General features: G+C 23.0%; 1 protein-coding gene across 1 annotated transcript; it reads right to left on the reverse strand.

The window, feature by feature from the left end:
• Positions 1–8,347: 8,347 nt before the first annotated feature.
• LOC113554779 lies at positions 8,348–13,526 on the reverse strand. Its single transcript, XM_026958753.1, has 6 exons — positions 13,443–13,526; positions 13,111–13,254; positions 9,149–9,285; positions 9,013–9,086; positions 8,486–8,593; positions 8,348–8,430 (listed from the first exon to the last, which is right to left on the reverse strand). Exons 1-6 carry the CDS (start codon positions 13,524–13,526, stop codon positions 8,348–8,350), a joined length of 630 nt encoding a protein of 209 aa, XP_026814554.1.
• Between the last annotated feature and the right edge of the window lie 1,562 nt (positions 13,527–15,088).

Genomic DNA, 15,088 nt, shown 5'->3' on the forward strand with positions numbered 1-15,088 from the left:
CCATATCACCTATCAAGATAGTTAACAACAAAATTGATAATATAAACAAAAATAATAAACCACAATTATTGCTATCATAAAGCGGCAAATTATTTTTATCTTCCTCTGATAGGCGATAGGTAATTTAGGTATTTTCCTCTGAAAATATCTCTGCAAAGAAATCAAAATATTTTTTTAACCACTAATCTGTTTTTTATGAACCTTAACAGTACAACTATACGTCTATACAGTATATTAATACAAACGATGACAATCAAATTAAATTTTAAATAGACATAAGGTCAGAGCACAGTCACATAATGAGAAAAGAAAATATTTTTCACTACCAATATTCATTAAAGATATCACAAACTTTTCAAATAGTGTTTACCGATGTCAAAACACATAAAATTAAATTAATAGTATTAAATTCATGATGATTTAAAATAGTTTAAATATATTTATAGTTCATAATATATTAGTTATTGTAGTCCATTAACATTACTTAATGGCAATTACCATTTAATTATTTAATTATTGTTGAAAAATGATGAATGGGATCTACGAGCAAAAAAGTTTTTATATAGATATATTGAATTTAATTTATAAGTTACTATTTTATTAGCATATTACCTAATATTCTTTAGGCTATAGATTTATCAATCATTTACTTTTTAAAGATTCCATGGACATTAATTTAGGTGAATTTTTTTATAAATTAAACACTTATTTGAGAAATCTTTTATTTGATAAAAAGTAATTCAAAGAAAACAATAAAAACTGTTTTTACGCTACTAGTTATATATGGTGGATAAACCAAGAGATCTAATGGAAAGAACTCGGCGATATACACAATTTCAAAAACAAAAAATAAACTACGTTTTAGCCTGGGGAAGGTGCATTTAAAGTTCCTGAACTTACGTTTTTTCTACAAGACACGATTCTCAGTGGTGTTAATGCGCGGCTAAATTACTATAGGTTCATACTAGATTTGAGTCCCAGTGACGCCAATAAAATAATATTATTTTAATTTTTTTCTTTTTCAATAATAGAAAAAAACAGTAGTAGATTACTGCAATAACCTATTTTTATTGGTTATTGTTTGGTTCTACATCTAAAAATTAATATATTTTTTTAAATTTCCACATATGATGAATCTATTCATGGATAACACACTCTACGCATTATCTCAATTTTTAATATTATGTGACTTATTATGTCATTTCTCAAATTGGTGGTCTAAATACCACATATACTAAATATACTGTATAATTTATAAATACCATACGTAGTACTTACCTACAGGTACTTACAGAGCTTAGTAAATGTGTATTTTTCTTTTTACATATCTAAAAGTATAACATTGTATTATGACAATTTATTATATCCTTAAATAGTAAACTTTTTAGGATACTGACATATTGTATACAATAGAAATAACCTATTTATTTTTCGACTATCCTGAAGTATATCATTGAAATTTTAATTATAAATAACACGCGTTTCAAACATAATATAATATTTTTTTATAACTATTAATGTATATTATATAATATCCTTACTATTTTTAACGCAATGATAAACATTTTATGATTCTAAAATGTCATCTATAACATTTTTCTAAAATTAATATAAATTTGAAATTAAGTTTCCAATTGCTAAACAGTGTATAGACTATAGAATTATCGTTATACAAGTATATTACTTAAGATAGTTTTGTTTTCCACTAGAAATGTTTAATTTTATTTGTTTCTCTTTTAGTTTTGTATTTTTTATTCAATCCAATTTATCTAACATTAAATTCAAAATATTACCATTATAAATTGTATTCCATTTATATCTTACTAATAAAAACCAAATTAATTTACAATTATTTTTGAATAATAATATACACATAACAAATTTAAATCCTTATCATTAGTTTTTTTATTCATGCATTCATATTTTTTGTTGTATAGGAATAAGTATATTTAACTTCTAACTTGAATTAATTTGTTGAACCTAATTTCTAAAATATAATTTAAATTAATACATAGATAAAAACATCAGCTGTCACGGAGTAAAGCAATACTTTGTCATCATAATACAACAGCTTATGTTTTTGTGTAAAATATGAAATATAAATTAAATCACTGAACTACTGTTTTTTAGATAAACTGCTCATAAATAATAATGTAAATTATAATAAATCAATACAATTAAACTTTATATGTGATCCTGTTTATATATATTAATATATATTAATATTATTAAAAATCAAAAAAGCATAGCATATAAGACTATAAAATCTAAATGATAAAGTTGTTTGTATTTAGGTAAAAAAAAACAAGGTATTAATTAAAAATTATGATAAAAAGTTAAAAATAAAATATAAATATTTGGTATTCAAAATTATAATTTACAAATTCGATTACTATTTATTAAAATAAAAAAGAAGTACCAAATTAGCTAACAATTTTGTTTTTTCTGAACACAATTATTATGTTATTTAAATAATTTATTTTAAAGAAAACACCATTAGATTAATTTAGATGTTTTAAACATCTCAACTCTGAATTATACGATTTATTATTATAGCCTGCTACTTATTAGTAACGACTAATGATTTATTATCAGATGCTAGATGTTACTGTCACTCATTAATTTAATAAACAACCTTACTTAATTTTTAATTAGCGAATTGAAACTAAGGAACATAACAATTTCACTAATTTTTAGTTAATCTATTTAGATTGAAAAACAATTATTAAATTATTATCATGAATGAGAAACTATATACTTTATAAATAATAAAAATAATTTATTTACTTTGGACATATAAATTTTATAATTATTTGATTTTGATTACAAAAGTAAGAATAATAAGAAATTGTTAACACAGTAACACACATAGCAGAATTGAGAATAGATTTGTCTATATTTAGTTCAAAATAATATCAGAAAATACAAATTAGTGTTGTTTTTTTTTACTATCTACACTCTATATATAAGACATAATATTAAACCTTTATTCAAATTGAATCAGCCAATATATATTCAAAGCTATAAATCTTTAATTTCTACATTTTAAAACGTTAAATACTGTATTTCATCTATATAATAATCATTTTAAAGGGGAAAGCTTGAGCATAATTAGAATTTAATGAAATACCTACCTACTGCTGTCTGCTACAATATGCGAATTACAACATAACAATAAACATTCGCTTCATTTCAAAAGATTAAACAATTTAATTAATATACAAAATGTAAACAGCAGTTTAAATTCAAGAGAAATTGAGTTAAAGAAATATAAGAATATTTGTCATAAACCAAGACTAAAAAACTGTATTAATTCAAGATGTCTCATGCAGAAAATATTGAATACATAAAAATAATTTCATTATTAAAAACTGCAGCGTCAAGATGTTAACTAGTAACTACATATTCTAAAATAAAAAACATTATTGAAAGAACTATTTAGAAAGTAAAAAGTTTTCTGGTCATAACACAACATTTCATCAAAAAAATAAGACTTTTAATTAACAACGATTGTTTCACCATTTTTATCGATTAGTATTTAATTTTAATTTAATACGACTTCTTTACTTTCATCTCTCAATTTTGGTATCAGTCATACTTCATCCAACTATACCAATGGCAAAGCACTACTATCACTAGTATCACTATTAGTATTATTAAAATATTTATTCTATACAATATTTATATCTTGTATTTATCGAAACATATTATTGTTGATCAATACATAAATACGAAATTATTTTTATTCATTATCGATATCGGACAAGTATTATTACGAATAACATTATCATATTATTATTTAAATACTTATTATTTATAGATAATCCATTAAAAGAGCTTTTAGTAGGACGGTTAAATTGTATTCTTCTACGGTATGTTTCCCGTGACATTTCTATTTTGATTTTTAAATAGTTGTCAATTTATATCGAATATTTTAATTTTGGTCTGTTTAAACACAAAAATAAATAGAAATAGGATATAACATTATTCTGTGCCACGTTATCGATTTCCTGACACACTGCTGTCACGCGCGCAACTCTGAATTGCATTTAGCACGATTTCCCAGTCACAATAGTAATGAAATAGAGTGGTCCTTCGTTTACGCTATTTATGGTATGTATGTATATATATATATATATATATATATTATATGTTATGTATTATAGTGTGCCTATTCAGTACCAAACCTAAGCAACAGTGACGTCACCTAACGTAAACATAAACGTAAACTTACTATGATTTTATACACACGCGATAGTGGCGGCGACTATTTAAATCTTAAATATTAATAATAAATTAACTATAAAGGTATCACCTATCTTGTGTGTGTGTATTATACATTTATGCATTATATATTTTACTATATATATATAATAATACACATAATATTATAATGTATATATAATAAATTCTGACTGGAGATTAATATATTGATTTTACAATAATATGTTTTTTTTTGTCTGTCATCAACTTTTAAAGCAATAAAAATGATTCGATTTTTAACATTAGGGAAAGATGGGTGAACTATGGTAGAAAATTGGATATAGTTGGTATTTTAATATATTAAAAGTAAAAATTTCAAATACTTTTCTTAATAATTAGTAAAAACAAAGAAATTCAAAGAAAATCGGATATTTTTTTGACAAAATTGATTTCTTTATTTTGTTATATTCCAAAAACGAATAACCATAATATAGAAACTTAAAATTTACACTCAAGTTTTCATTTTATCATTTTCTACACATGGTATAATTCAAAACATATTAACTCTTTTTGAGCTATTTAGAGACGTTTGAAATTTTTCATTGTATTTAAGTTCTGAGCGATGGATGTATTAATTTTACAAAGCTATATATTTTATTTTTTAGATTCTGTATAAGTACATGATAATAAGTCAATAATATGATTCGATTTTCTACTTGTTTTTGATAGCAAAATAGATCTATTTTGTACTTTGGAAATGTCAAAATTAAAAATTTTCAGTATTTTACAAAATAATAGAGAAAAATAAACAAAAAATTTTTGATATAACTTGCTTACTAAAAAAACCTAATGTTTATACTATAATTTCCTATTTACGACAACATTTTCAAAATATTTCGACTTGTTGAATTATATTGGCATAAGAAATTTTCAATTTTTTTTTTTCGTTCTTTTTCTATGTATTATGTTAACTAAAAATTATTTGCTAGATAGAAGTTCTAGAAAATTTAATGCAAAGTTCCTCATAAGCTTTTGTTCATTTAAAAAATGTAAATTAAAGAACAACCAAAATTTTTCAAATTATTTTGTATTTAGAAATTCATTAAAAATTTTATTTTTATACCTAATACTATTGATGCTAATAATTAAACATCTAAAACAAAGTTTTTAATAAATATTTAAACCTATATAACATTATTTATACATATATTAAGGTATACACATTACTTATCTGTACTTACAAGCAGAATAAATATATATGATTATAAAAAGAAAGAAATACTTACATGCTTTTTTGGAGTAAAAAGACATCTATTAGTAATACTTGACGTTGACTAGAAGTTTTTTAATTATTGTTTTTATTTTTTTAGTTTCTGTAACAAGTCTCGGCACCATTGCCTTGGTTAGCAGGTATGGAAAAGTTTTTTATTTTATTGTTTAAGAAAAATAATGTGATGATAATTCTTCTATCATATTTTACAAAATTATATTATTAGGTTTTTTTTGTAACTCGGTTAATGCAATAACGTTGAAGTTGACATACGCCAACATATTAATAACGCGAGAAATGTGAAATAAATGTATTAAAATAATAATTTGTAATAATTTAAAGAAAAAAATAATTTTTATCCTTTAAATTAATGTTAAATGTATAATGTATTGCATTCTTTCTTTATTTTAGAAGATTTAAATATTTCTACTGTTGGCACACCTGAGGGTCAAGTGCCTATTATTGTCGGGCTGGACATCGTTGTTGAGACTTTTCCATGATCATTCTTAATTTTTAAAACAATAATCTTCCATGGCAGACGGTTTAACAAATTGTTAAGTGTGTATATCTGCATGCATGCAACTAAAAAGTACTTGTAACATCAAAGCATTTGTTTTTAACATTAAAATCGTTTTTCGATTGAAAACGATTTACTTTTGTAATATTTATTTGAACACAAAAACATTTCATTTTTGAACTTTAATTTTACAATTAAAAATATTATTGACATACATTTTCCATTCAACAGCAAATAATACCTTGCAATCTGCACTCTTCGGTAGATAAGTTGTGAAATATACGTTTTACTATCATAATAAACACTTAAAAAAAAAACACTACAATATTAATATGAAACCAATACAGCTGTCTCGATCCGATTACAATCTAAAATAAATAACCCACAGTTTTAAATTAAATAATTAACTACATTGAATTCGTTATAGATATGGTATAAACTATATAACAACAAACAAAAGAACTTTAAATTTATAGGTAAGATTAACAATTATCATTCATATGCATTCATATTTTGTGTATAGGTACGTGAGATATTATTCAGATATACATCAAAGATATAATTTGCGGCACAATTGCAGTTTACCTACCTTGTGATTTTTTCATTTTTTTTTTTTTTTTGAAACATGTATTTCAACGATTTAAGAACAATGGCGCAACCGAGTCTTCTTGAGTTTTTAACTTGTTAAAATACATGTTTCAAAAAAAAAAAAATTAAAAAAGTCGCGTGATAGCTAAACTGCAATCGTTCCTAAATTGCTTAGCTATTTTTATAAATATGTTTATTAATTTCACTAAACTATGAAAATTACAAAAATTATATCTAAAAAATACTTAGCTAATTATAAATATTAATCCATCATCTATCCATATTATAGAATATTAAATTCTAAAACAATAACAGTTAAAATATTGTTTTAAATAAATGTTCAACAAACAAGTTCTAGTTCAAAATTAACTGTAGTTCGGGAAAATTCAAAAATAATTATTCAACTATTTATGGAATTTATTGATTATTAAATGAATAATTATTAATTTTAAAAATTTAACACAATCATAAAACAAGCTTTAAAAAAATTAAGTTGGCAAATTTGTTATTGCGTATTTGTGTTATAAATTATTGTATAATAATTTAATTTAAGACTACAATTTATCATAGTGTCAATGTCATACTTTAATTTATCAATTTAGTATCGATATTATAATTAATAATTAATAAGCAGCCTGTGTAAGTTGGGTAGTGTATGGCATTCTATTAAGAGTAGGCATTAAGTTTTATTTATTATAAAGATTTAATCATATAATATTATATTATAAAAATATTATTTACACACCTACTTATGTAATATGTATACATAGTAATAATATATAACTAATAAAGTAACAATCAAGTTTTAACTTATACTGATGTATCATGTATGTAATCTATCGTGAAACTATAGCCATAAACTATTATTTTTAAGTATATATTTCTTTATAGTCCACGACTTCTTTCTTAATAATATATATATATATATATTATTTTATAGATAGATATATTGTATTAATTATTCATGTATAACAAATAATGATTTGTATTTTAATTGTTGTACTTGTTTATAAATGGTCCAAAACACTTACAGTAATTTTTTTAAACATTAATAATTGATAACAAATACTCATTTGTTTTATATTGAATGATTTTTATTAATATACCAAATTACAATTAAGTATGTTTTAATGTAAAAATTGCATACGTTATATGACCCGAAAAATAGAAAATATTTTTATTTTTATTTATTTTTATTCATCATTGTATTATAAAAATTTTAAATATGATGTAAAAACATTAAAAATATATATCCGTAAATATCCGAATTCCGTATACGGACCGTGGTGTACTAGTTGCTGACCCTCAGTTGCTGTATAGTGTGACTTTAGATAATATATTACTGAACAAAAAAATTAGCAGTACTGTATACTTTATATATATATATAATAAGTATATTTATTATAAATACATTATTATCATAATAAATAAAAACAATTAATGAATAATATTGGCATAAGAAAATTACAACAGTAATAATATTGTCACTTCAAATAAATACGAAGTGATGAAATCTAAAGTTATTTTAGTTTCATTTGTATAATTTAGGTATGGATTTATTTTTTTATGTTTATAAAAACATAATTTTCTTTTTGCAGAGTAAGCAATCCGAATAAAAACTTTGTCCCATTAAAAAAAGAAAATGCATACACATATTTACAAAAAAATGTAACTTTCAGTAAATGTTACAATTGGCTATTGATTTCGAATAAATTAACTTTACAAAAATTATAGACAACTTTTTTTACTTTATTTATAGTACTTTCAATTCAGTCGATTAAAGTAGATTTTATTTCCACATCGTGAACACAATATTTATCTGCTTTTAATGTTGATTCTTCAGGCTCCGTAACTGAAAATAAAACAAGCAAAATAAAACTACTTGTGGTATATTCATGAAGTATAACAAACTAAACTGTCAACCCATTTGATTTGTTGATTGAATGAGGATATGGCTATCGGCTTTACAAGTCTTTTTGAAAAATGGTTTTCCAATAATGTCGCATCAGGTTTGACTAAAATAAATGCATTACAATTTACAATTAATACTGGGCTATATTTACATATATTATATATATTTTTTTTTTAATATATCAAACAAAATAACGGATAAAGTATTACAGCATTATATAATATTAATAAATATTCTACTTGGTTTAACATTGTAAAAAAACGTATAACTGATATTTGTAATCAAAATATAATTATTTTTTCAACAGTATAAATAAAAATATTATTTTACTTTTAACAATTTATATTTTCAAAATTAATTCAATTGGTCATTAATTCTAATGCAAGAAAAAACAAAGTTACTTATATAGAAATATTTTTATTTATTTTCAATTGTTTATTGTTGAATAATATGATTTTTTTTAAACAGATTAAACTTATATTTATATTATAATGTTTTAAATTAATTGTTAAAAAGAATTACGATTATCATTAGAAATGTTGGCTTGGTTATTTGCTGGTGAACTTTGTGGCCCATTAATTGTACAAAGTGATTTCCTTAAAAAAACAACTTAATATTTTTTAAATGTTTTCATATTTTAGAAAACTGTATTTATTACATTGTTTTTATCTCGTGAATTGTCTTTACTTCTTTAAGAATCTGCTGGTGTAAAATGTTCTCTTGTTGGTTTTCAGTAGGTATAATATTTAAACCTTTTAATTCAGGACGATGAAGATTGAAAAATGAATTCCTTTTCTACTCATAATTATAAAACACGTATAATTAATAAATATTAATATATAATACAATATTAATAATAAATAAAATGTAGATAGTAATTTATTATTTTAATAGTTATTATTATAAATTATATTTATTATAATCATACATAGTAATTATATCTCAATAAAAAAATTAAAAATGTTATCATTGATAACATCTTTTGTTGATATCTTTTTTGCGCTATTTATAGACATTTTTTATTTTGAGTTTTTTTAATATAAATATTAAAAAAAAAAATTTAAATGTAATAAAAAGTTCTTTATAAGTAGTTTTTATACTTTAATAGCTTACTAAAAAAATTAAATATTTATAGGCACAATATTTTTTATAAGCATTTGAAGTCCTAATTTTCACAAAATTCGATAAATTTACAAAAATTATAAGCTATTTTTTAGTAAAAATGTATAACATCTTCAATTTTTTAACTAACAGCTAAGCTTTATCATTTAATACAATGTTCCTTATAAGTAACTAGCTAACTGAAACCACAAAACCTAAAATAATATATGAACTTGATTTTTTATTAAGACATTTAAAATTCAAAATTGGAAATTTGAAAAAAATTCTATGTTTAAACGAAGTACGAGAATTTTTGTGATTTTGTTGTAATTCAAAAATATTTTTCATGTTATTTTTAACTTTTACATACATTATACATTATTATATAGTTTAACATTCACTGTAATATTTTTAAAACGTTTAATATGATAATAGGATGACAGACCGTCTCCATTTAGAATAGTTTCTCGTATCTCATATTATACCATGATTAATCATTAAATTCAAATTTAATATATCGATTACAATGATCTATCCAATGCTACACTCGGCTCCTACTATACAATAGAACACTTAACTATACTTTTTTTCCTTTTTAAGACTAACAATATGCATAGGTAAGTGATTTAAACCCTTTCATGACGTGTATTATGTTAGGTGTAAGAAAGTGACGAAGATGGCAGGATACATATAAGGATACAGATAAGGAATAATGGACAAAGCGGCTTATCCTGGAAATCCACCAATAATAACAGTAAGTTTTACCAATATTTGAATTAATTATATTTTGCAAGTGAATCACGAATTTTAGTACAACTGAAGTAACAAACGAGCCTAGGTATTTGAATCAAAAACTTAGAACATCAATGAACTTCTATTAAAGTAGCATTTTCATATTATATATAAATTAATGGTGAAGCACACCGAAGTAGATAGACTCCCAGGTGAATAAAAAAAAACTTAATTACAATATTGTACTATACTAAAAAAAACAAATAAAAATGAATAATAGGTAATAGATATATATTAACATAATTCGTATTATGATATTTAAATATATAATAATAAAAAAAGTAGGTAATGGAAATACATATCTTGATTGGACCACTCATCATAAAAAAACCTTCTCGTGCCACTGATAAAAGTCTGCTTTTTATAGTATATTTATTAGTCATTAAGGTATTTATTTATATCAAACGATAAATTAACAATTAAAATGTCTTTAATATTGTTATACTGTAACTACTCAGTTAAAACAAAAAATATTGAACATTATTATACATTTGATTAGTTCCGTATATTTATATCTTAATTTGGATATCATAATTCAAAATAAAAAGTAAAATAAAATGTCTTATATGTATGCGAGTGTATTCTGTATAATATATATAATATTATATAATATATAAGTTCCTATACAATACTGATATAATAAATATTAAATGGTATAATAAACGATTATTGACATATTATAATAATAGTATTACGTACTTATTACATTTAATATTATCTTTAATAATGAATATAGTATAGATTATTAAATTTAGTATTAGTCACAATAACATAATAGGTATGTAAATATTATTGCTAATATATTGATGTCACAAATAAATAGGAAACAATAGGAATATATAAAAATTTTATAGGTATACTACATTTTTAAATTCTAATTTTTATTTTATTAATTTGTCCGATACGAGGCAAAGTAACTAACCATCCTCCAATACCTACCTACCTCGTGATCTTCCACAGAACATGATTTCTAATAAACAATCATTTAACCGATTATAACAATTTGGACATTAGTTATACAAAGAACTTCAAAACCCCTAACTAAAAAATAACTTATCTTATTGTCTAATAAATAATAATCCTAGTTAGCTAGTTCTAAACATACAAATATCCCCCAACAACCAATTTTGTCATATAAAAATGTGCCTACACCCGAGGTCACAGGCTACTCAACAGTTCAGCCCACTCGCCGGTCCCCACTGAAAAATATGTATGATATAATACTATAATAGTTATAAAACATTATCAATTGAGGAATAAATTAAATTAATGAAATTTGAACAAATAACATTTTTGGTTTTTTTTATCATGGATTAACCTACTAGTATTGTCTAATAAGGAAAAAATGTACTACAATTTTAATAAAATATGTTTTGAAATTTGTAAAATAAGAAAAAATCTTTTATTTATTTATTATTACCTTTATTTAGTACTAATTACTGGATGAAAATAAACAAACAAAGGTATCCCAAATCATTGCATTAAAGTTAAGTCAAACAAATTCATCTGTTCATTACTAAACACCATTACTTCAATTAATATTTATAAAATATAAGTGAAAAAAAACTTAATCATTCATTCACAAAGGTATGTAATATTAAAGTAATATAGAAATTATAATTTTTGTACATCATTATTTATTATTAAAACATTTTTAACTATTTAAAACTTAGTACATATTATCTGTTTAGAGCATAAAATATAAAAACTTGTGTACTTTATAGCTAATAGCTATATTATATTATATGATACGAAAATATTTATATTTTATTTAAATAACCTCATTGATTGTTGAAAAAACCTTAGCTCCTGTAAAAATATATATTTGCCCCACTCTGCCCCCCCTGGAAAAAAATTCTAGTGCCATGCTTGCTACTCAACCACTCACATCTTAATGAATGTGACAACCAAAATATTTACATTTTTTCTTTAGTCCAACATAAATAATATTATCTTAACCTTCCTAGAAAGTCTCCTGCCATAGCGCGCATAAGGATATGCGATAGAGATTAACCTCCTTCCTCATTGGAATAGGGAAATAATTGATACATTATTCATTATTAATGATAATTATTCTAAATACTTTAATAAATAGCTTCAGCAGTTAGCATGATTAAACAATTGTATTATTTTAACTTAAAGAGTATTTTATGTCAATGTACCAGAAAATATATTAAAATAAGAAAATAAGAAAAAATGAATTACTTCTGTTGTAAATAGTTATCATGCTTATTAATACTCAGACCCTCCCCTTATTTAAAAATCCGGCTCACCGTAGTCTCTTGTAAATCCTATATTACTAATATTAGCTATATTATCTACTAATAAAAGTTACTTTCAGTTAAATTAATAAAAAAAATTACCTATCTCATATATGCTCATTGCTCACAATTTGTGAGTCATTCATAAATAATCTTTATTAGAACTATAAATTATTACTAACAACCTAAAAACACCATATAAATAAGCTCCAAACAATACCTGTATAAATGTGTTGATATTGCTATCATCACTAAAATACACTCCATAAAAATTCAAAATTTTTTTCCTGGTTAGAAATTAATGTACTACAATTTACGGAATTGAACAAACTCAGCAAAATATGTATAGGTATATAAAATAACATAGAAATTATAATTATAATTATCAAACATAACAAATCTATATCATTGTTTTAACTTTGTATATATATTGAGTTTAAAAATTATTATTATTAATCAACTTTACTTTAATAGCATATTCTTTAGATCTCATATTTCGTACTGATATAGTAGCGAGTCCATTCATTATTAACTTTTGATTAATTTTTAGTTCTGTGCCATCATACAATGGGACAATCTTTGGAATTGACTCAGTTATCATTTCTTTCTGCTAACAATTATATGAGATAAGTAGGTAAATAAAATCAATTCAAACATCTTAAAATAATAATTAATTTAAAATGCTTTCTACGTAGCTATAAACTTAAAACAATATTATAAAAATTAAAAAATTATTTTTTCTTAACTACTAATGAATTATTCCAACATTAAATATTATACTTGTCTTAAAGATATTACTTGATTATGATAGTCAGTATTATATAAGTCATTTGTTGTAGATAAATTGTTTTTTCCTTTTTTAGCGCGTAAGATGGTTCCCATAATTATAAATACCTATTTCGTTATAAATTAATTTGTGTTTGTAGTTTAAATTAAACGTAGTTATAATAACTGCAAATTTTAATATTTAATAAACAAAGTTGTATTAATACCGTATCCAAAGACCAAAATATAAAAAATGGCTAAATAGCCAGAATAATATTACATTTCATCAAAAATATATTTTATGTTAATAATATAATGATAGTAATGTAGGTAATCACTTTTTTACGATTAACCTATAATAATATTTATTTATTTTTCATGGATATATATATAATAAATCAAAAATTATTAACAACTAAAACATTTTCTATCTGTCTCCAATAATAATACAAAACTTTCTGCCATACTATTATTAGTGCACGCACCACCAAAACTAAATTATAATACACTATAATATTAGATTTTACTAATTAGTACCATGGGCGCAACTAGGGGGAGCTTGGGAGTTACTTAGCACTCCCAATATCAAAATTAGCACTCCCAAATTTTCTATACTGTTTTTTTACAATATTTGTAAAATTTCTATTTTGATAATTAATAATTTACGAGTATTGGCCAGTAAAATTGATAACTTATCAAAATATTATAAATATAAACTTCAATTGCGTTTATTATTGTAGGCTGTAAGGCATACAGTATACACAAATACGTAGAAGCAGTAGGTTTTATTTTTAAGTGGACGTAGTACCCACATGTGCTTTCTCCGTCTTACACACGTACGACATGGCAAATTTACGTTCACCAGTTTCAGTATTGTACTGTTAGTTTTGATATTAGAGTGAATTTACCTATACCTATTATAAAATTTAAAGGTAGGATTATAATCCAGGGCCCCATATAGCTTTTTAATGATATTATTATTTTTAAGTAAGTTATGATCTTTTTGAAACTGTACATTTTAAAATGATCATAACTGTTAGATCTTTACAGTTAACAATTGCCTATGAAAAATCTTTTTCTGCAATGCGAAGAGTAAAAAAATGGCTTCTAACAAGCATGCAACAAAATCATTTTAAAAATCTAGCTTCAATATGTATTTAAAGAAAAATTACCAATAACATAAATTTAATACTGAAAACATTTTAAATAAATTTGCATTAACTAATAACAGAAAAATTAATTTATTATAACAAAAGATAAGTATTATGATATTATATGCTATACTATATTAATTTTTTTTTTATATATAATAATTTTGCTTATCATAACTAATGGGGAGGGCACTCATGTTGTACTATAGGTGTAGCACTCCCATACATTTTACCCTAGTTGCGCCCATGATGGTACCTCCTAGTTATAAAATATTATAATGGATTATTTATTTAAATATATTCATTTAATTGATACTAATATGAGTATTAACTATTGAGTAATAATGAGTATAGATTATAATGCAAATGTATCATACTCAAGGCCGTATTCAGGACGGTTTTCTCGGGTCATTTGTCTGGTGACCGGCACTATACTTATTTTAAAGGACCCGAACCTAAAAAAAAATCAAGCCTAACCCTAAAAAAAAGGGGGCCCGAAAGATGTAGTTTTCCTGTTTTCCCAGATCT

The sequence above is a fragment of the Rhopalosiphum maidis genome, chromosome 2, assembly GCF_003676215.2.
Source record: "Rhopalosiphum maidis isolate BTI-1 chromosome 2, ASM367621v3, whole genome shotgun sequence".
Taxonomy (NCBI): Eukaryota; Metazoa; Arthropoda; class Insecta; order Hemiptera; family Aphididae; genus Rhopalosiphum; species Rhopalosiphum maidis.

Coding starts and splice junctions, on each gene's coding strand:
- LOC113554779 (XM_026958753.1), bottom strand. CDS start 13,526: ATGGGAACCATCTTACGCGCTAAAAAAGGAAAAAACAATTTATCTACA. Junction 13,255..13,442: donor ATACTGACTATCATAATCAA/GTAATATCTTTA, acceptor TATAATTGTTAG/CAGAAAGAAATGATAACTGA. Junction 9,286..13,110: donor CTAAAGAATATGCTATTAAA/GTAAAGTTGATT, acceptor AATTATGAGTAG/AAAAGGAATTCATTTTTCAA.